At 41.6% G+C, this 21,546-nt stretch overlaps 2 protein-coding genes across 7 annotated transcripts in view; both read left to right on the forward strand.

Moving 5' to 3' along the window:
• The window catches only part of LOC126557871 (ero1-like protein), a 427,255-nt gene that overhangs the window by 201,284 nt on the left and 204,425 nt on the right, over nt 1-21,546 (forward strand). The window lies entirely within an intron of this gene.
• LOC126557010 (fasciclin-2) overlaps nt 1-21,546 on the forward strand; it is a 51,629-nt gene that overhangs the window by 19,051 nt on the left and 11,032 nt on the right. For 3 of the 6 annotated variants that reach the window (XM_050212634.1, XM_050212635.1, XM_050212638.1), the window contains exons 2-8: nt 11,615-11,795; nt 12,365-12,418; nt 14,546-14,712; nt 15,134-15,258; nt 15,365-15,660; nt 15,785-16,985; nt 17,107-17,290. In XM_050212634.1, coding sequence (XP_050068591.1) covers nt 11,615-11,795; nt 12,365-12,418; nt 14,546-14,712; nt 15,134-15,258; nt 15,365-15,660; nt 15,785-16,985; nt 17,107-17,290 — 2,208 coding nt within the window. The remainder of the gene's footprint in view (nt 1-11,614; nt 11,796-12,364; nt 12,419-14,545; nt 14,713-15,133; nt 15,259-15,364; nt 15,661-15,784; nt 16,986-17,106; nt 17,291-21,546) is intronic. The other 3 variants (XM_050212636.1, XM_050212637.1, XM_050212639.1) reach the window with 1 other exon arrangement.

The raw sequence follows: 21,546 nt of genomic DNA on the forward strand, positions 1-21,546 counted from the left end.
TCTCCAAATTGGTGTATCAGTCTGGAATGTGCAGCAGGAGAGGGATCGCTACCCAACAACACATATATCTGTCTATCTTAAGACGCGCAGTGTGCTGCACAGTGCTTTGACACCCCCCCCCCCCCCCCCCCCCCCCAGGGGCCAGTTGCAGAAGCCTGATTTTCCTCCCATTCGGTATCGATAACATCTCACTCATTGCCCCTCTAGCCATAGAGCTCCTTGGTATCTGAAATGGGGTCTGAGTGCTACTGTGTGTTGTCGAACGAGCCGAAAGCGCTTGAGTGGAAAAGCAAAAGCAAGGAAACTGAATCGTATCATTATGGCTTCATTTGTTGTACTTTTGGGGGCAAATGAACGAGAGAGAGAGAACCCAGTTGCCCTTGAAAGCGACCGGCCTACGAAGCAAATGCTCGTTTTTCGTTTTTAATTTTATCTAACAACAATTTTCGGTTGCATTGCGTGTGTGTGTGTGTGTATCTTTTGTTACGACTTTCCGATTGAAGACGATTGATTTATCCGCTTTGGTTGTTGTTCTCCTTAGGGAAGTTTGGATGTTTTACATCCTGTGAGATAGATGATGCACGGTGGGCGATATATTTTCATTAATGTTGTCTTAATATAGGTTCTAAATTTTGTGTGCACCTTCCCTGCTGTGAGCGTCTCAACAATACCACCCTCGTGTGCTGCATCTCCACGGCGGTACGCTTTCGCCTGATGGCAAAACCGCAGGCATATTGTTGAAGATAGGATAGACAGCTACACTGTGCCTCCAAGGTGCTGAAAATCTATCCCAAAGTGTGCGGGAAAACTTGAACCCAACACCCAACAAAGGGCTCCGTTCTCTCGACGAGATGTGTTCGGTGTCAAATTACGGTGCTTTTATCCCGGGCTAAATGGCAACCGATGCCAATCGACAGCATCCATCCGACATCCGCCTTGAGAGCGCCCTTTGAGCGATGCTGCTGGCACGTTTGGATGTGTGTGTGTGTGTGTGTGTGTGTGTGTGTGTGTGTGTGTGTGTGTGTGTGAGAGCAAGTAAAATAATAAATAGCGTCAACGGGGTAGGATGAAAGAGAACTATGCAATGAAATTGAGACTACATACATACGAACCAATTCCAACGACCTGCCGTTGGGAAATGCCGCGATATTTATTACACCATCCAATTGAACATGCCTCGTTTCTATTTGTATTGTCTTGCGTGGGCCCACTTCAGGAGTGTCTAATTAATATCGTTAATAGCGCAGCAGGGAGAACCGAGTTGTGTTCTTCCAATATGACCAGCAAGGTTTTATTAAAATATCGAAGAAATAACAAGCTACGATGCTGCTGCGTTCTTTATAAACTGAAATTGCAATCTTAAAGTAATTGATTTATTTATGTTTATGTGTTTATGTTTTATGGCTCAGCCAGCGTCGTCTTTTCAGCCCGTTTTACGCTGAATTTTTGCATAATTTAAATGGTTGATTTTTCTATTATTTTCTTAATATTCCTTTTCTCATAATTAGTAAACAACTTAGGTAATTTTTCTATGAAAATTCTGCTTTGGATCTCACGTGATCTTATACAGAACATAAATAATTATTATCAACCGTTCTTACTGTTTACAAGACATTTCGCTAATTAGCAGCTAGCCTTTTTATTTATTTCTTAGCGTATTAGCGTATCGTGAGAGGTTCTCACGTTTTGTAGTGAATTTAACTACCCTCTGGAAGTAGCTATATGGGAAGAATTAAATCCAATTTCATGTCCTATGACGAGCGCACAGCTTTGCAGTGAAAATTTTTCTTATTACACGCAAAAGACCTGCTGTGGTTGTTGAATTAAATATTAATTTCGTTACAGAATGCATTATTCGCTTCACAAAGGCTGTCCCGCTAAACCATATATTATCTTAACGATCTACTTGTAATAATTGTTAACTCTATATGTATTTGTTTAATTTTTTACCACTTCATAGTATTGTCATATTGACCTTCATTTATCTCTTCGGATGGTGTCCTCGCAGAAAGAAAGCCTCAACTAAAGATGGCGCCTTTCTTTAGATTGGCGAATTTTTGCTTAAGTCAGCGACGAAAGTATTATTCATAATTTGAGAAACTGCAAGAATCCAAACTAGATGACAAGAAACCTGAAACACAAAGAAGATAATAAAGGAACATCAGATCGAACGCAGGAACTGATTTCATTGTTCGTACATTCGTAACCTTTCTCAAGTTCGAGTGGCACTTGGAGATTAAAAAAAAAGGTCCTTAAGCGCGCCCTTAACCAGTGTGGAAAAGAAAATTTCTTTTGTGGAGCTTTTGAGAAGAACAAAAAAATTAATCATGATTTTTCTATTCTTCAAGCCACGTTTTTATGGTGCAGTGTGTCTGACGGGACATCCGTTCGAATAAATCTACTGTGATGACAAGGGTTTTGCTAACGTCATTCAGTGGTTGGTCAACATTTTCCATGCTTTAATTTGACAGTACTTTTTGTTCAAAGTTTTCTATTAAACAAACCATGAAATTGTAGAGTCCACATACAATTCATGATTCTCTTTGTTCAAGTTGTACAAACCTGTGCATTACAGGTTTGAAGCTGTAATGAGTTCTTTCCAGTCATCATCTGTCCTTTTTGATAAAATTAAATGTAGATCTAAAATCTACATTTAAAGTCATGCGACATCAACCTCGGCCTATCGGCGTAGCTAAACATTTTCCAGTGAACATTCTAAATTCCATGACAGCCATTTCCCGGGTTCACGATTTTCGCCGTTCCCAAATTGATAACCATCAACGTTAGCATCTGTTCCATCGGTACTCAATGGCTGCTAGATGGTCGTCATCACCCGCATCGGGCCAGTAAGAGAGTATCCACCGCTTTCCACGTATCATACCACCGAGACTTCAAATATTCTGTCACGGCGTTTCGTCTAAATTCTTCACCTCAAATATTCCACCAAAGGCACTCGGATCCGCAACTCCCGTCTCTGCTCATCACCCCTACCATGTAGTGAGGCAGTTTGCTCTCCAGTGAGACCAGTTGGTGTGACCTCACGAAGGCAGAGTAATACGTTTCACCTTTTTTCCTGTTCTTTACGTTCCATCCCATTACCGCCAGAAATCTTGATGAAACACGGAAATCAGGCATGGGAAAATCGTCTCGTCTATTCACTGAAATAGCGCAAACGTTTCGTTTGTACCGGTAATTCAGCATCATCTTCATTCGTTGGGGTTTGGTCGATTTCTTGGCTTTGAGCCCTAGCTGCTCCCAGCGACCAGCCGCGCTGCTGTCCGTTGCAATGAAATTAACTTTCTCCTGCATCTACTTCCATCCGCTGGTCGAAGAATGAAGTGAGATAGACCCCGAAATTCCCACTGGAACCGTCAATCTTTCTCCTAGGCCCTCTGCCTAGCAGCAAAACGGAAAGGTTCGTCCATCAATCGCTCACATTTCGGATCCCTATCTCACTTCCTCTCTCTCTCTCGCTACGCTGTGTGTTCCTCCACGCGGTACTGGTAAGAAGCCCGATAAATACTATCCATCGTGCAGCAAACGAACGAAACGACCATCAAATATGTCTTCGCTGGCAGATGATGGCAAATGAAAAGTACCAAAATAGAATGGGGGAGGGAGCCTAGCGATAGATCGAGGTTGCGTAGTACCACTACCCCTCTTTCTAGTCGTCTGCCCGTCAAAATAGCTTTTTGGCGATGGTGGAAAATCGGGATACCGTAATGATTCCGCCTGACGATTCATACCAAATGCTGTGGCCGATAAGAAACGATGGCTGCAAACGAGAGCAAATGGTCGAACAGCACGGGTCTGTGCATGCAAAACGAAAATGATATTGCAAAAACAGTCAGCAATTGAGTTATCATTAGTGGTATTATCATCACCCGGATGTCCGTTTGCTGGGCGGACAAGTATCTGTTTAGGCTTTGGGGATTCCGTTTGGAAGGAAATTTATGAGGTGGTCACTGATCGATTGTTTCGATCTTTAGCTACTGTTCAATTCATAGACCCAGAAGACAATTAATGCAAAACTCTTGAACGATAAATAACTCATTCAATCCTTTGCTTTGGACGTACCATGTACTTCTTCTAGTGTATCGAGGTGGTCAAATGGCTTATTATTTTTATAGTCCTCCGGTGAATGGTGAACTAAAACCACCCATATCTCCTTTGCATAAAGTGTTATACGACTACTATGAGTGTTTGGCCCTGCAATCGTGACACATAAACGATACCTGAAATGCGCTAATTCATTACACTATTCCTCGACATAATGCTTTAATCCTGAAAATAAATAGCCAACCTAAACCTGGCTCCTATCACCTTCAATCGTTCAACGTATGCTCTTCCTGATCACTTATTATACGACGGCGAACATCCTCGGTCGATGAGATCCGATCGTTCGAAACGACCATACTTACGCTTTGAGCATGTTCATTAGTCCGGAAGGATGCACAACCACGTCGCCCGGGTACGAGGCGCGTCCTCGATAAAAAGATTTCCCGCATTATCGGTCGTTGAGCTCGGTGAATCTCAGAAAATAACTCCGAAGAAAGCGGTACACACGCACACATACTGCCGTTTGCCAAGCACTTTGATGATGTTGTGTGGCTGGTGCCAAGGGATCAATGGATACGGTGGACGTGGTTATAGGAAATTGAGTCAACGAAACAAAAACGTTCCGAGCTGCTGCCATGCCGGTTCGAACGACCATTCCTAAGCACCTTCTTTATGACGATAAAAGCTCATTGCTGGCTCGTTTGTACACGTACACATCGGCACAAAAATTGTTTCTCTAATCCTACATGAAATCTACCGGACAACGGAGAAGAACCCACCCTGTCAAATGGGGGAAGTACATAGGAGTATGCTGGTTCTTGTAGTACTACCGCATGACCAAGCACGACTCGGTATTCCGAGCTATGCCAAGTGTGTGTGTGTGTGTGTGTGTGTGTGTCCTCTTACGCAATCCAATTTTCCACACCTTGCACGAAAAAGAAGGCTCAGAAATTGGAAACAACTCGTATGGTGGAACCCTTGAATGCAGTTGGTATGCACCTTGCACACGACAACAGTACAACAAGGCAAGCAAATAACGTGTGTTTTAGTTCGACAGGTTGTTGGGCCGGTTGGAACTGTGTGATTGCAATCATTGTTCCGATTCCACTTGATTTAACGACAACGTTGTGGTAATGTGCTACCGTGAAGGTTCTGGAAGGCATCAGCCGAGTACAGTCTGTTTCTTCTCGGTAGTGTTGTGAAAGATAATCGTTCGTACGGTCCAACACACCGAAATTCATTCATTCAAAATCCGAGTTTGCTTACTTCATTTGCAAATCTCCATTCGCTGTTTATCTTCGATTCTCGACTATCGACTAGAGCTTCACGGGTAATTGATATTTTATTCACTATTAAATCCGCAATGCAGACACATTATTAGGCAGATTGGAGCCAAGTGGCACATCGTAGCCATCGTTCTTGTTGGAAAGTTAACTTCAGTTCCTGCCTAATTTTGCCATTAATCATTTGCGTGTGTTTAATTGATACCATGATTGATTCTGTGAGATATTGTGCTTGGGTTGCAAAAGCAATTTAAACAGCACATCACTTTAGAACAACAGAATTTGATTAAAATCGCGCGTGCGGACGGGGCGGGTAAAGTCCTATAATTGATTTTCGATTTCATCGTGAGAACACATTCGTCAGACGTAATCAATTTCTTAAGACAATAACTCTAAACCCATCGTCTACGATAAGGTAAATAGGTTGTTTAAATGTTATTTTTGTAATAACAGGAAGCATGCTTAATATAGGCAACAACTGGTAGGTCCATTTACCTATAAAAATCCCAAAAATAAATTCCAAATTTCACACAACATACGTACCTAATCTCATCAATAAAACGGTTCCTATCATTAAGGTTTTAAATACGTGATTTACGACAGATTTTCTGTAAACTGTAACAGCGTGTGCTGCAGCAGCAGCTTATGTTAGCGATAAATAAATTTGAAACTAAGACACTTTAATGAGTAATTCAGTGCAACTAATTGTTTCGCAGTGATTTATTATGTGGTGAAAACTGGCGCCTCGTAGCCATCTGTGCGTTGCTGTGTGTTGTATGTAAATTCACATTAAAGTGTTTGTAGTTTTATTTGTTTACAGTAAGCCCTCCCGGTATACAGTATAGGACAAAATAAATCATACGCGCAAAGTAAAAATGCTCTTTGAGGAGTATTTTCTTTATTTTTCAGATAAAAACCATGATTTATCCGGAAGAATTATAGTATTTTCAAAAAAGTTTTAAGTATTGCAGAGAAAAAAATTAAAAATAGCTTTATATGCATAAAAGAAGTTGTTATAGCCAACAGTTGGTTTTTAAGCATGGACAAAATAAATCATACACTTAAAAAAACATTTTTTCTTGCCGTGATAATTAATTAACGTTCTGACAGCACTGTAAAACTAGCAGCAGCCTGTTAAACTAGCACTGTAAAACTAGTGGCTTATTTGATAGTTCTATTACTGAACGAGCTAGTGGATCGAAATATTGCGTCATATGAAAAGTGTAAAATGTCAGGAAAACAAATTTCACTCGATGTAAGAACTCTGGTTACATACGATCGCAGAAAAAGAATTGCTTTCCTTAAAATTACTGAAAAGTATTCGATTTCTATAAGAGCTGTGCAGCATATCTGGAAGAAAAACACGAAACCTTTGGAATTGTGCGCTACTTATCTGGACAAAGACGTCATCGCGTAACGATGAGTCGTGATGATGCGAAAATAATTCAGATGGCGAAGCAAAACCCTAAGTTGCCTTGCAGGGAAATTAAGGAAACGATGAATCTGGATGTCGATCGCCGTTCCGTTCGCCGGCGCCTCAACGAGAGTGGTTTGAAAAGTTGTTTGGCATCGAAGCGCCCTTTCATAAGCGTGCAAAACAAACGGAAGCGATTGGAATTTGCCAAAAAGTACGCCGGGATGTCCATAGTCTTTTGGAATAACGTTTTATGGAGCGATGAGAGCAAGTATGAGCTGTTTAGACAAAAACGTCGATCCAGGGTATGGCGCAGATCCGATGACGCCCTTAAGGAACTATACATCCAGAAGACGGTAAAGCATGGAGGGGGGGGGGGGGGGGAAACATCATGGTTTGGGGATCGTTTGCGTGTTCTGGAGTCGGAAGTTTGGTGAATATTTAATATAAGCATAACTTGTGAATAAGAAATCTGGTGTATGATTTATTTTGTCCATGCCGATCCTTATCCTTTCCTGAAAGATAGCATATATTTAGAAAGTCATGCGTTATTCTAATAACTTCACTTCTACAACATTATTGCCTGATAATAGGGCAACAACTTTCCTGAAGATAGCATTGTTGTAACTATTACGTTGAAGGAAATATTGAGCTTGTGGAAAGAATAGTTAAAGCGTATGAATTATTTTGTCCAGTACTGTAGATTTGAAAATAGAAAATTGCCCTTTACCGTACAGAGAAACTAACAATGATAAAATATCATCCGAATGTATCCGGACACATTCGAATTGTGCTATTTCACGATGAATTGATGCTCAAAAGATTTTGAGTCTTTCCACGCAAGCGTTTTCCATTTATATCTTGTTTATCTCTCTTTGTCGTGCGGCTGTCAGATTGTCTCCCTGCTAAACGAAGGTTTGGAGCTGTCACTTGATATAAAATGCAACCTCGCTCAGGATTTACTGAGGTATGAAATAATGTCCCGTAATATGTCAGCACCATTAAAGAAGAGCTTTCCGGGGGAGGTTTGAATGCTGTGCACCGTTTCCTGTTCTCTACTTCGATCGTGGGTTGTCTTTTTTGTTTTATTTTGTTTTGCTCCGAGATAACCAACATAATCCTGCAATCGTTTGGTGCAAAGCATTTTGCGAACGAATCGGAAGCAACAAATCCATCATTATTACCCGTCATCGATCAACATCAAAATTAATACACTCGCTTCATTCGTAAACTTTTTCGTTACTGCACAACAATGCTGGTGCGGCATGTTCGGGTGTGGCCATTTTTTTTTTCGTCGTCTGTGTGCTGTGTTGTGCTCTTTTTTTTTAAGAATCTTCGATAATCCTGTACCATCTCGTGCTTTTGTGAATGTAAACTGACCAAGCTTTCCTGCTTATTGCAATCGATCGAAAGCTTGATTGATCGCTCAGATCACAAGTACGTTCAGGATCTTTTTTTTTTCAATTTCTTTCCTCATTCCAGTCACGTGTACACCAACAATCAGTTATCACCATTTCGCTCGCTGCGGAGTGTAACATTTGGTTAAAATTTAATTTTACACATGTCATTTCTTTTTATCCAGAATGTTGCACAAATGGACAAATGTCAATAAGGTTTCACATTCGCTTGAATGATTTACAATAAAACAATCCGTGCGGTACAACACAAGCGGCTTAGCTGGTTCACTGCACAGAAGAGCACAATGCTCCGAAAGTCACATCCATTCACTAGCTCTCTGCTTCCGATCCTTTTCGTAGCTTGACATTGTTGAAAACGTTCTCTACATGGCATAAGACATGGCGTGGAGGATTTAGAAGCGAATGTGGAGCACGGTTGGATCCCTCCGGTCCATGGTTGGATTTCTTTTCAATTGCGTCCGGTTCTAGCTTTAGTTGCTTTTCATCCATGAACGTAAGCTTCCTAGACGCGATGAGAAAAAAGAAACGAATTCATACATTGCACACCAAGGTAAAACACAAGAGCGAAAGATAATTTGATGCAGTTTTGCTACTCCTTTTTTTGCGTGGGGCTGGGTTACTACTACACCAGGATGACAATCATGAATGTACGACAGTGCGCTGCTGCAGGTGCTCCAACTTCCCCGTCACTGATTTTTGACTGTCTTTTCATACATCCGTGGTGATGGTGAGCAGTAAAAAAAGAGTTTTTTTTTCCTGGTGCTCGCTAGAAATGTGATTTATAAATCAACCACGCACACACAAAAAAAGGGCACCCCTGTGATGATTGGGCCGCCGCCAACAGGAGAGGAACGCTACCGATGTTGCTTGCGTTATGTTCATTTTGATGGAACATTTAGGAAAAGTCGCCCAGCGTAGTGACGTACTTCTTGGTGAGTGTGCAACGCATGCAAGGCTGCTGGCGTCACACGGTTGTCGCATAGTGTTTAGCTATTCATAATCTATGTACGGTTCAGTGGTCGCATATGACATTTCACTGATGCCCGGGGGAATGGTGGTTGTAAACCAATCGCAAGATGAGATGTTACGTTATATGAATAGTTTTTGCCAGCTCTAATGTCAGCACCGTCACGAGAAAAAACGGGCCATTGAAGAGTGTAAAAAATCATAAGGCAGCAGCACAGGCGAGATTACGTTTTTTTGGCGTACACAATATATTGATTAGCTTTACAATTTTGCTACGAAATGTTGTTTATCTTTAAAAAATAAACGATAAAACCATTCAAGTTTAATAATGTTTCAAAATGTGATTAACGCTCGTAATAGTTGTCGCCGGGGTCGTTCCAAATTTCTAAATAATAAAGCCAATGGAAATAAACCAATGGAACGTAAAAAAAATGAATATATAAATTGTTCCCCGCATAATGTTGGTTCGTAAAATCACATTTAATTGTCACTTAATACATCCCTCGGGAAAAACCAAGCGTCCAAATCGTCGTAAAATAAATCCTCCGATGGTAAATCGCCGATTAACGATTACAAACTGCTGCTGTGGCGTCTGCCGTATTTGTCACGCAGAGCCCCCAACAATTCGTCCACATACGCTACCAAGATTTTATGGAAAACCATAAATTTCACTACCACACTTGCCTACCTTGGCTGTAAATTTATACAAGCTTGAACTGGTGGAGCGGATACAAGCTAGAAGAAACACGAACGATCGCTAGATTTTTATGCTGAACCGCTAGTATGTAGCGCTCGGTTAAGAAATACTTATTTCAGCATATGCTGTTGCTTCAAAACACCCCCTCATGCAGTACTGGCCACACCGGCGATGCCAGCGATGCCATGTAATGCATCTTACTAGGCAAGCTAAAGTGAGACAATTTTCTGCAGCTGCAACGATTAAGCTATGGGCAACAAATGGTTTTATCATTACGTCATTTCGAGACAAGACAGCATGAAAGTAACCAGGAGACCAAAATCATCCTGTGCTGTGCCAATACACCCGGAAGAGTGATCCAATTCGCAACTTTATTACTTTTTTACAGGGCACAATTTTAGCGCATAGTGAATGCGCAGTGTAAATAACGTTCGGTGCTTAACGGAACCACCGATGTGTCATCTATAAAGTGGTCTGCCGTTACGGTGGAATGTGCAATATGGTATGGTGCAGCTATTTTCGTATGGTGTTGCTCCCCCGATGAGGGAACGTTGTCGGCTTTGGAACTTTTTCGGGAAAAAATACCATCAAAGCGAAATTAACTGATGCTAAACTTGAGAAACTTTTCGACTAGATGATGGTTTTGCCAAATTTCGCCCGTGACTGCAAACGTAACTACGTCGTATCAGATAGTCTAGTAAGCCATTGAATGACCGGCGAGTAGTTAAGCCAGGAAGAAGAAGATCTAATAGACTTTGGATATAATTTTTAGAGTGTTTTAAGTTCAAAAATTTGATTTAAACACAATGATCTTAAGAATTGATTATTTAATGTAAGAAGTAAATTTACAAAAGTATAACTTGTTACATATAAGTTGAGATGATGTGTGATGATAGGGATTTTTTTTTATTTCAAACACGTTATTTGTAGTTGTACGCGTTGTTCCTTTGCAAAAGCTGCAAACACCGTCAGCTTTGTACCATACGAAATGCCTAAGCACTATGCGAAATACTAAGAATTTGCATCCCGTTTCTAGTGATGCATTTGCTTACCGAAAGACAGAGAGGATTAGTTGCTAAACACGTTCCCGTACACCAGGCACCGGACCGTACTCACCGGTGTTCGCCCTATGGCAAAGACATTCCGACGTTTTGAAAAAAAAGAGCATCAGCAGCCGAAGTACAAAGTCGAACAAACAGATGGAAACTGAAAGCATTTCACAGTGGAGGGGCGTCATAAACCTAACACTGCATAAAATCATCAACCATATTGCATGTGTGTTGAAATGTTACTACCAAGCATCATTATTTAAGACTTTACTGCGAAAATCTCTCGGTGCAAGTGTATTAGATCCGACTTTAGATCCTTGTGTACGTTTGAAGGGCTCGAAATGACGTGAACCTCACATTTTCCGATGCAGGGCAGGTGAGTAAAAGTAATGACAATATGCTCTGCAACGCACGTGCTGAATCATAATTCTGTTTTTCGTTCTGTAGACGAATTGATAAAGCCTTCCATTGCTTAACTTTATTATTTCGGTCATCCTTTTGAAATCTTCTCGGAAGAGAACCTCGTTGGATGTAGGGACTCGTTGATTTGATCCTCTGCTTTATAGGGGGAAATTTCGAATATTCGAAGCGCTAATTGAATACAATCTTTGATAAGTCCATGTGTATACCCTTCGTACATCTAAATAATTTAGCTTTCAGAGAGAAAAATCTAGCTTTATTCTTATACACACTGAGAAATAATTTACCTTTCGTGTTACTTTCCACAGGAGTGGCACCTTCTCAAGGACAGAACCAACCGAGGTTGAAAATCCTGCCCGCATCTTCCATACAGCGTAAACCAGTCGGACACTCGCTGTTGCTGACCTGCCGACCGGAAGTACCGGACACTAATCTCATCTCAGATCTCAGATGGAACGACAACCGCAACATGACCATCCTACCGAAACCGTAAGTAGCAAAAGTGGAGCTCATATTTGTAGATGGTTCTTGTTGGCCACTGTGGGTAGAAGCTGCGCAACAGTGGTATGACGTCCTTCTTGAAGTGAAAACTAGTTTCTGTGTTTTGTCTAGTTGGAGGGGTTACAGTGTCAAACTTAAGCCATTCGTTAAAGAGGATTACCGTTCTGGAGTCGTTATTTTTTTAAATACTGAAAAGATTTGACTCTCACAATAACACATTCTTAATTTGCTTACTGGTACAACTAATGGGTTGGTTTATGAGACCAAGTGGTTTAGACAAACTATGGAAGGTATTTCTAGAGACTATATTTTTTTACAAATTTAACATTTCTATCCCTCGGCGTAGATTTCGTAGATAAATTGCTATTTCGATTAATAGAATTAATTTATCAAGTACTACCTATTTAGTGAAGTTATCCCCCCAGCTTACCCAATAAGACGAATCTCCCCAGTATTTTATGAATTTTTCGATTGCCTGCCTTTTCTTACTTCTCGACTTGCCATCTCATGCTTTTGGTTTAACTTTTGTTTTTCTTAATGATTTATTTCCGGTGTAGGATGAACTATTACTCTCCTCTGTACGATTCGAAAGGTCGTAAGCTTCGAACGAAGTAAGTCCACGTTTTTCCATAGCTAGGAATGGTCGAACCCTGTTGCTGTTTTCTCTTCCATGCATTTTAGTTGGTTTGAGTTCCGTTTTTATTTTACTTTTCCCCCTTAACAACCAGCATATTTCTCTTCTTCAACATCACTCTGTGCATCTCCTTTTTTTTGTGTATAATTTTCCTATATCGAATAAAGGGCAAGTAGCGTTTAATATCATCGTCAACCATCCCACTGGCTGTTTGTAGACGCAAACTTCACACGCAAAAACACATCGTCGTGAGCATTAATTAATTCCGTCATTTCGGTTGATCCCATTCTCAATTAAATTTTGCTTTCTAATAATGTTTGAACTAAAGTACTGTTTTGCTGTAGCAAACGCACTTTCGCAACGCTGTGTATACTCGCCTCTAATCGTTGTCACATGGCGTAATGTGATTTTTGTTGTAGTTTTCCTTCCTCATTGCCCATATATACGTGTATATATGCTCTGCAGTGTGCTTAGCTCTCGTGTGGCGCCAAAGTTTCCTATGGCATATTGTGCACAATAGAAAAAGGCTATCTGATGCATATGTGCAAGTGTGTAACTCTGAGCTCCTGTTCACAAACTTAATTATAACTTCGCATTGTATATAACGTGTGTGGCTTTTGAGCGTAAGGTATTATTCAACCACAGTATTGCACACCCCGAGAGTAAACCTAATTTAGTACGAAACTCATCTCGCACAAAATTCCCTGCTAACTAATTTTCGTCCACCGCCCAAGACCGACCGATGGAGCAGGGCTCGTGTGTTTCTCTTATGCTGTTTGAAATCGGTCGTCCAGCAATGTTGGCGGCAAACGAACGACCGATTCCCTGAACCCCGATGGTCGTTGCTCATTCACAAAATGCTCAAATTCGATTGCATTTTATCGTAGCAGTGCGCAACCCATTCGGAGCACTCGTCGTGCACTCGTAGTGCAGTTGACCTGTTGGAACTGCAACGTTGTCGCTAAATACAACAACTGTATGAAGTTGACGGTACAGAATTTCATCGTTTCCAACAGCTCTAAACGTAAAATACACATTCAGACATTTGGCCATAGAGTAGATGTTGTCCCAGCCTGATGTTCATTCGGCAAATTTGCATTGTTTCATAAACTCAAGAAGTTAATTTTTGATACGACAGCTTGGTAACAATGGTAGTATAGTTGAGCTGATACTGGTTTTCTAGGAAGTAATATCCCTTTCAACTCACTTTACATTGAGGATTCTATCACAGTACTTTTCTAACTTGGTTTTTGAAACCCAGGATGAAGGGTTAGATCATCAATCAAGATATTACATGAAGATGAAGGACAAGAATCGAGGAGTACAACATGTTCCAATTTTGCTGACTGTGGACTGTGGAAATGCGTACCAAGCATCACTATTGTTTGGAGAATCGAATCTCGCGATGCAGTATTCTCTCATATCAAGTACTATGCAAAGTTTTCAATTTTACGACGTATGCAAGCAATTTCCGAGTGCAACAGCCAGCGCTTTAAGTAGCCCCTTTCGCCACATACTGGTTATCGATTTTCTGTAATAGAAACTCCGCAAGCCAAGGGAAATTTGCATAGTTAGAAGCGTTTGATTTGTTTGCTTTCCGCTCGTTCGACGAACTGACCGTTGAACTGACCGTTTGCCGATAGTAAGAAGATCGTCAATCTGACTTGCACCGATTTAAGATTGTGATAGTCAAACCCCTTGACAACCGGTCACGTAGATTAGCTCATCAACTGATGAAAAGTGCCACCGTAACTGTGTGTCTTTGTTTGTTTGTGTGAAGTGGATGTTTGCCGTATCCCGTTGTGTTCTGTCGCGAGCAATCTAACGCCAATCGATAGGAAGTGTATAAGCTCACGGTGTAATACATCTAGTCGAGCAAACGACCGTAATTCTGTCACCGTTCTTCATTTTGAGTCTCTCTGCACCAGCTACTACAATCCAACATTCACACACACACACACCCTACTCACACTTCATCTGCGTCAGATCTCATACGTGCTAACCGAAATGACCGAACATGATCGATGACCAAACGAACCTGCTATTGGGGATTGTGTGTTCTAATGAAGTGTCTGTGCCAAATTCAATTTCTCTGCCATTTCAGGGCGGGTCAGTCGTCGCCGATGATCTACACGGAATCGATAGCGGGCGGTACGGCGTTAGCACTAATCTTCAACTCGCTGCAGGAGTCTATGGCTGGCACGTACTACTGTGCTGCTTCCTACTCGGTCACCGAAAAGCTGAACGCGGCCGTCGTGGTAGAAACCTACGGTAAGTGGTTTTTGGCGTGCGTGCTTGTCATCATCGTCAAATCCGTCAAGCAGTGAGAACGCCGTAACAACCTTCGCTTTACCTTATTATTGAATCAATACGAATGTTTCCTCTAATCCTTGAGCGTTGGATACCGTCAAGAACAGTTAATTGTTTTGCATTCTAGAAACTGTTGTATAAAGAAACTAAATTTCTTTACTTCAAATTAGCTAATACTACAAAAAAATTGTACGAAGTAAATTTTTATTTATTTATAATTAGTAATAATAGCATTTCCTCCTTATTCTTTACCTTATCCCGGGCATAATCGGTTTGTACGAAGTAAATGTCGACCAACTTATCGTGAAATCTCTTTTTTTTTAGATTTTATATGATTAATTCAGTTGATTAAACTTCTTCAATTGTTTGTTTTCTTCTAAAGTTGCCATCACTTGGAAGGATGCTCCCACGGACCAACGCCCCCTGATGGGTACGGACTACATTGTACGTTGCGAAGTAACCGCCAATCCACCAGCAACTGTTGATTGGCTTCGAAACGGTGATCAGGTAAGCTGCAGTGGACATAGTTGCGAGACCAGTGCCTCTGTCATACGTCCCACCTTGCTTCTCGCTCTTACCATAAGAATTTCCGTTTGTCCGTTTCTCAATCCAGATTAAATCCAGCGGACGGTATGTGATCGAAAATCGAGGTTTGCTTATCAAAAACATAACCGAGGCGGATGATGGTGTGTATACGTGCCGTGCAGCCGTGATGTCGACGGGTGAGCTAAAGAACCGTGAGATAAGGGTCGAGGTGCAGATCATGCCCGAAGTTCAGCGCCTGCCGCAGGTGATGGATGCCGTTGAGGGCCAATCGTTTTCGGTGATGTGCAATGCAACCGGCAAACCGGTGCCAGAATTCCAATGGATTAAGAAGGGAACGCAACAGAATGCGGCCGAATTGGATAGGTATGTTTCGTGTGTACGATTTTAGATGATTTTGATGATGCAGAACAAACTGTGGTGGTCTTTGGAATTGCATGTCGCAATCTAATCTTATTTTACCGTCGATGTTCTTCTCATAAAATGTCAGATTTTCCGTTAACGCCATCACTGGTCAGCTTGATATCAGTACCGTGGAGCAGCAGGATCACGACAACTATGCCTGTATCGCACGCAATCCAGCCGGTCAGTCGGAGTCGGTGATGAAGCTGAATGTGTTGATTCGACCGAAAATAATCGAATTTATCAACATTACCGTGTCGGAGAATGAGGAGGCCATTTTTGTGTGCAAAGCATTTGGCCGACCCGCCCCAGAAATTACGTTCCGTCGCTACGGCACGGTGGAAGAGTACACGATCGGCTTGCAGGTTAGTGACGATCGGATCATCCTGGAACAATCGACCGACGATGAGAAGGGTGAAACGGTCGGTACGCTACGCATTTCGAAACTTGCGACCACCGATGACGGGTTGTACGAATGTATCGCTCGAAACCGTGGTGACGTGGCGTTCAAGGTTGGCCACATTACCGTCGAGTATCGGCCAATCTTTGATCACATGAAAGCTCTACCGCCAGTGTACACGTGGGAGGAGCGTCCGGCTAATCTGAGCTGTTTCGCTCAAGCAATTCCAAATGCAACCATCGAATGGCGCTTCAACGATCGGCGTGTGCAGGATCTGTACGATCAAAATTTGCGCATCGAAAATGAAGGACTACGCAGTGATTTAATCATTACACCGCGCGATCGTCGCTACTACACCGCATACAAGTGTGTCGCCAACAACAGGCTGGGCAGTGCGGAGCATGTGATGGAGTTGCGTGAAGCGCGAATCCCCGAATCGGTCCCGCAAGCTAAACCGCGCATCGTCAGTGCAACCTCAATCACGTTCGACATAATGGCACCACCAGTCGAACCTGGGCTGCCGCTGACTGCTTTTTCCGTGCAGTGGAAGGAACAGTTCCAGAGCGATTGGAACTTTGCCTTCAACCGTACTTGGTCACCTGACAGTCCGTATATTGTGGAAGGTTTGCGACCACAGACGGCGTACTCGTTCCGGTTTGCAGCACGCAACGTCGTGGGGCTCAGCCAGTGGGGTGCGTACGTGGATCAGTCGACGCCGCGCCGTTCGGAACCGGAAACGCCACGCATACTGCACACACCGATCCAGGACGAGGAGGAAGACAGTGATCCGATCGTTACCTCGCCGTACGCGGACCATTTCGATATGCGATGGAGCATACCGGTAGACAATGGTGAGCCGATCGACATGTACCGCATCAAATACTGTCCGGTAAGTGAAATTTGGTGGGAAATTTTTCTTGCTTCGCGTGTCCTAAACTTCAAAACATTTCGATACAATGTTGGAGATGGATTTCATTGTTTCTTTTCACTTTCCCTTCAATCCTCGACAGGGTACCAAGGTGAACGGATACTGGACCGAGATGGAGGAGCACTGCATCGAGCAGGACATTGCGCGCATGACCAATCACGAAATGCGCAACCTGCAGGCCGACACCTACTACCGGATAGAGCTGATGGCGCACAACGCAATCGGTTTCTCGAAGCCGGCTCACGTACTCATGAAGACTGCACGAGGTGAGTCCGACCATTCCCTAGGCACTACTTATGACGTGTATCCGGCCGGTTTCGGTGGCTTTTCGACGGCCAGCAGAGGTCCATTCTCTGCCCGTGCTGGCACGCCTCAGGACGTTACTTTGCTGTTGTTAACTGTTTATTTTGTGTGTAGATTTGTGTTCGTATAATCGCTTCGATACTACTACTTTGGCTAGTTTACGCAAACTTACTATACGCCTTGGTTACGATCGCGTTCTTTCTTTTAATTGCTACCTAAAGACTCGGTTCACGGCAAACGATCGTACGCTGGCAATCGTTTCCAACGTTTGATAACGGCAAAACGCAATTTTATTGTTGCGTAGGAAGAATGTTTTTAAGATGAGTTGGTTTATAACGTCTGAATGACATAGAATGTATGAAACTATTTTTGTAGATTAGATCATTTGGATCGAGAAATTTTTGAATTACTTCTTTTGTCATGATTAATGGTATTTTACAAATGGTTTTCTTGTATATTGTTAGCAAAACAATGGCTTTTTTTTAATTATATTATTAAACCGTCGCTCACGAAGATAGTGTACGATCGTCATTACAAAGAACAAGCAAACTTGCCGTCAATGCTGACATTCAAAGCCGTAGTATATTTAAGCGATTAGCTAACTGTTGGTATATTTTTATTTTACAAAATGTGTAATATACTTCGTACAACAACAGAAAGAATCAATCCGGAAACAAACACACATAAACCAACACAAACGACTTAAAATCGGCGTCGTTCTCTTGGCTATATTCATTTTACATTTGTTGGTAGATTTGCTTTAGACCATTTAATACTTATGCGAATGCGTGAATCTCGCTTTTCCGTTTCGATTAATAATACGCTTATTTCATTTAGCGCAGAACTTGTTATAATTGTATGAACTTACGGGTTGCTTGGCATTCTCGATTTTTCCGATTTTCCGTTGCAAATGAACGTTTATTGGTGTGAATTATGATCCGACAGCGAAACGAAAGATACCAGCTAAAGTACATATACCATATGGCACATTTGGATACATTCTTGCTGTACAGATCCGTGTTGAAACTGTACGAATTTAGACTTATAGCTGTATTTACGAATGCAGCTATAAAGATGAGCTTTTTAATAGTATACAGGAATCGATCGTTCGTACATGAAAGGCAGAATCATTTTGAGTGTAAATTAAGTAGAAGATATATGCTTTTTTTTTAAATCACGAACACAACGAAAAAGCGAGGAGGCATTTAGCGCAAAAATCTAGAATGTTCCACAATTGGATCAGTATCGTACGAATATTCCATTACTCTTTATATCTGTCTAGCTTACATTGGATCGCCGTTTTGTAGCTAAAGCGTAACGAAAGCATAGAAAATGATTCTGTTCTAGTTTCGAATCTCTTAACTCGTATTTAGTGTTTGTAAGAAAATGTAACATGTAAGAATGTAAGTATAATTCAAAATTTCAATTGGAAAAAAAAACAACAAAACGAAGAATACAGAGTTTTGGACACGAATTCGGAATACCAAAAACGAACAATGTTGTTGTAATAGTGTAATTACGGGGCAGTCCTTCCGAGATGCTGTTGTCAATAGGCAAACTATGAATGTCTGATGGGAGGGGAGGGCAGCATATTGATGATGATGACTATTGCTGTTAGTGCTGCTATCTTTTAGCGATCTATTTTCATTTTCCCAACACTACTCTCTTTTCTTGATGCTTTTCTAATTTTGATTTTTGAAGAAAAGTTCCCGCCTGATCTTCTTTTCCTTTCTGTTTAAACTATTTTCCGTAAGGCTCGTCCACTAGCTTTTCTTTGTATCAATCACACACACACAGACATACACATTTTATTTGTGCCAACTCTGCGACACGAGGTGCTATGACTTGGCTGCTACATTTTTCGCAATCTATTCCTTTTTGCGCTCTGTTACTCCATTTGTGTTCTGAGCTTCGTGGCAATAAACTTTTTCGCGCAATTCCTTCTATCTTCGTTTCTCAACATGGCTATACACGGCACGAGGGATACAAAACTTTTCTTATAACTGCAAGCATTCAGTGTTATTTTTGCTGGTTGGTGCCGGTTGTATCGGTATCATGGGGCGGCACTTTCTATTCTTCCTTGTTGCTAAATGAAAAATTCCCATCTTTGAAGCTTCATTCCTAGCGGGAAAAGCAAATCCAAAAAACCATCTCCCGTGCCGTTTTGCCCGAAATGGCTAGCAATAATGCATTATTGCTGCGTACATTACATATCGCTCTCAGAAGCAGGAGAAGCGCCCGTAAGCTTCTGGCATCCCACACAGTGTATCATCTACCACCTAAGGCAAACACGGGATTGAAACGCGGCGAGCTCGAGGATACGAATATTCTTCGTGATAGTTTTTAATTAGATTCGTTTTATCCTCGCTAGAAGTTTTGTATTTAATTTCATTTTAAAATTCCACATCAAGCTTTCACTCCCACTGCGCTGTGTGTGTTGCTGTTTGTGTGGGACTGTGGAGCGAGCAGGATGGTAGAATGATCGCCAACGATGTGCAAGCTAGTTTTAGGATACCGACAAAAGCATTAGAGCAATGGCTTTTTGAAGCTCTTTCCGTGTGCACTCGTAATCATTTGGCGTGCGATTCGCTCTATCCTTCGTCTTTAGCAGTACAAGCAGTGGGAAGAGAATGAAGTGTCTGGACGTAAGGATGATAATAAATTTGGACGATATTTCAAAAAAAACGCAAATTCGTACTGTATTCTTCTACCGTTGTGCTACATCCTCCGTTACGTTCAATTAATTGCAGAACTTGTGTCTCACTGCGCGAAATATGGTGGTCAGAAAGAGCAGCTCTGTACCGGAAACGCTAATCATCCATGTTTGCCGATCGTTGCCAACGCATCGAAGCATTAGATTTACGCAAATTAAACAAAGTTTTTTGGGAATAGCCATCCTCACAAACAGCTAAAATAACTAATTGGCTTTTGCATTTCCGGTCCGGTTCACACAATCCTTCGTCAAATTAGTTGTTTCTTTGTTTTGCTTTCGATTTCGATGGTTCACGTTTTGTGGACCGAGTTCCAGTGTTCGGTTTCGGTATTTTAAAGGAATTTCAATTTACCCGACGAATCAACGGATTATGCAAAAATAACAAAAAAAATGCCAAGACAGCAGTCGCTTTCCGTTATACACTCCAAGTTTTGCATCACTTTTCCGTGTCACTTCCCACTTTATTATTTTTTTTTCGGGCGGATGCTTCTTTTTTGCTTTTTATTTTGCCCTTTTTCTTTGTGTGCAGTTAACATTCCACAAAACTACAACGTGTTCGAAGTGCAGTTTTATTTGTGTGTTTTCCCACTTTGTGCGAAATTAATTTCCGGCCACTAATATCCCGTTCCTGCTTCTTCTGCGTCGTCGTCTCGAGGGCATATCATTTTAATGCTCATCAGAATGGATCCCATTCCCTGCATACCCAGTGTCGGTGCCTAAACGGTTCGCGCCTTTGTAATCGGCTCCCTTTTTTGTTTGAACACACACACACACACACGGATCGTGTCCGGTCTGTTTCTAGGAATCATATGGTCTTATCGAGACTTGCGCACTGGGTGGGTTTCAGTTTATTTGTGCGATATTGTTTGTTTATTTTATTGCCACTTGCAGACGCTGAGCGCGTTGTGCGTTGCTTGATTCTCAGTATGTGCGGGCCTGGCCGCGGCCTATCGCCTGGAATGGTCAGTGGATTTTTTTTTTGCGTAAATAGCACGTTTCACGATCCGCCGTGGACATAAACATAATTAACATAAAGTTACTATGAAATACTTTGTCGCCTTTTTTAAATGGTCAATTGCTTGGGTCTCAGCCAATCTCCGTACACTGGCGACTGGTCAAGGAGAACATTGAAACCATTAAAACTTTGCTACTAATTAGATCCAGTTCGAAATCAAACGTACTTTTTTCTTACTTTGAATTGTTTAATAATATCTTACAATTTTGTAGTGTTGTTGTAGTGTTCTTTTCTAATATGTGTGGTGTTATTAAAGGTAGAATAGTTATTTACATGATGTGCAGTGAATATTAATGTTTGCCTTTTGATAGGAACCCAAAAAAAGACTTTTCCAGATTCTTTTATTAGAACCATACATTGGATTTAAATTATTTTTATTCACTGTTTGCAACAATGCTAAGCCCTTCAGATACTCCAAATCAATAAAGGAATGTTCAGCCTTTTTTGCCCCCTAAAATTAAGCCATCACTAAAAACATACATACTTAACAT

This window comes from Anopheles maculipalpis, chromosome 2RL (assembly GCF_943734695.1).
Source record: "Anopheles maculipalpis chromosome 2RL, idAnoMacuDA_375_x, whole genome shotgun sequence".
NCBI lineage: Eukaryota > Metazoa > Arthropoda > Insecta > Diptera > Culicidae > Anopheles > Anopheles maculipalpis.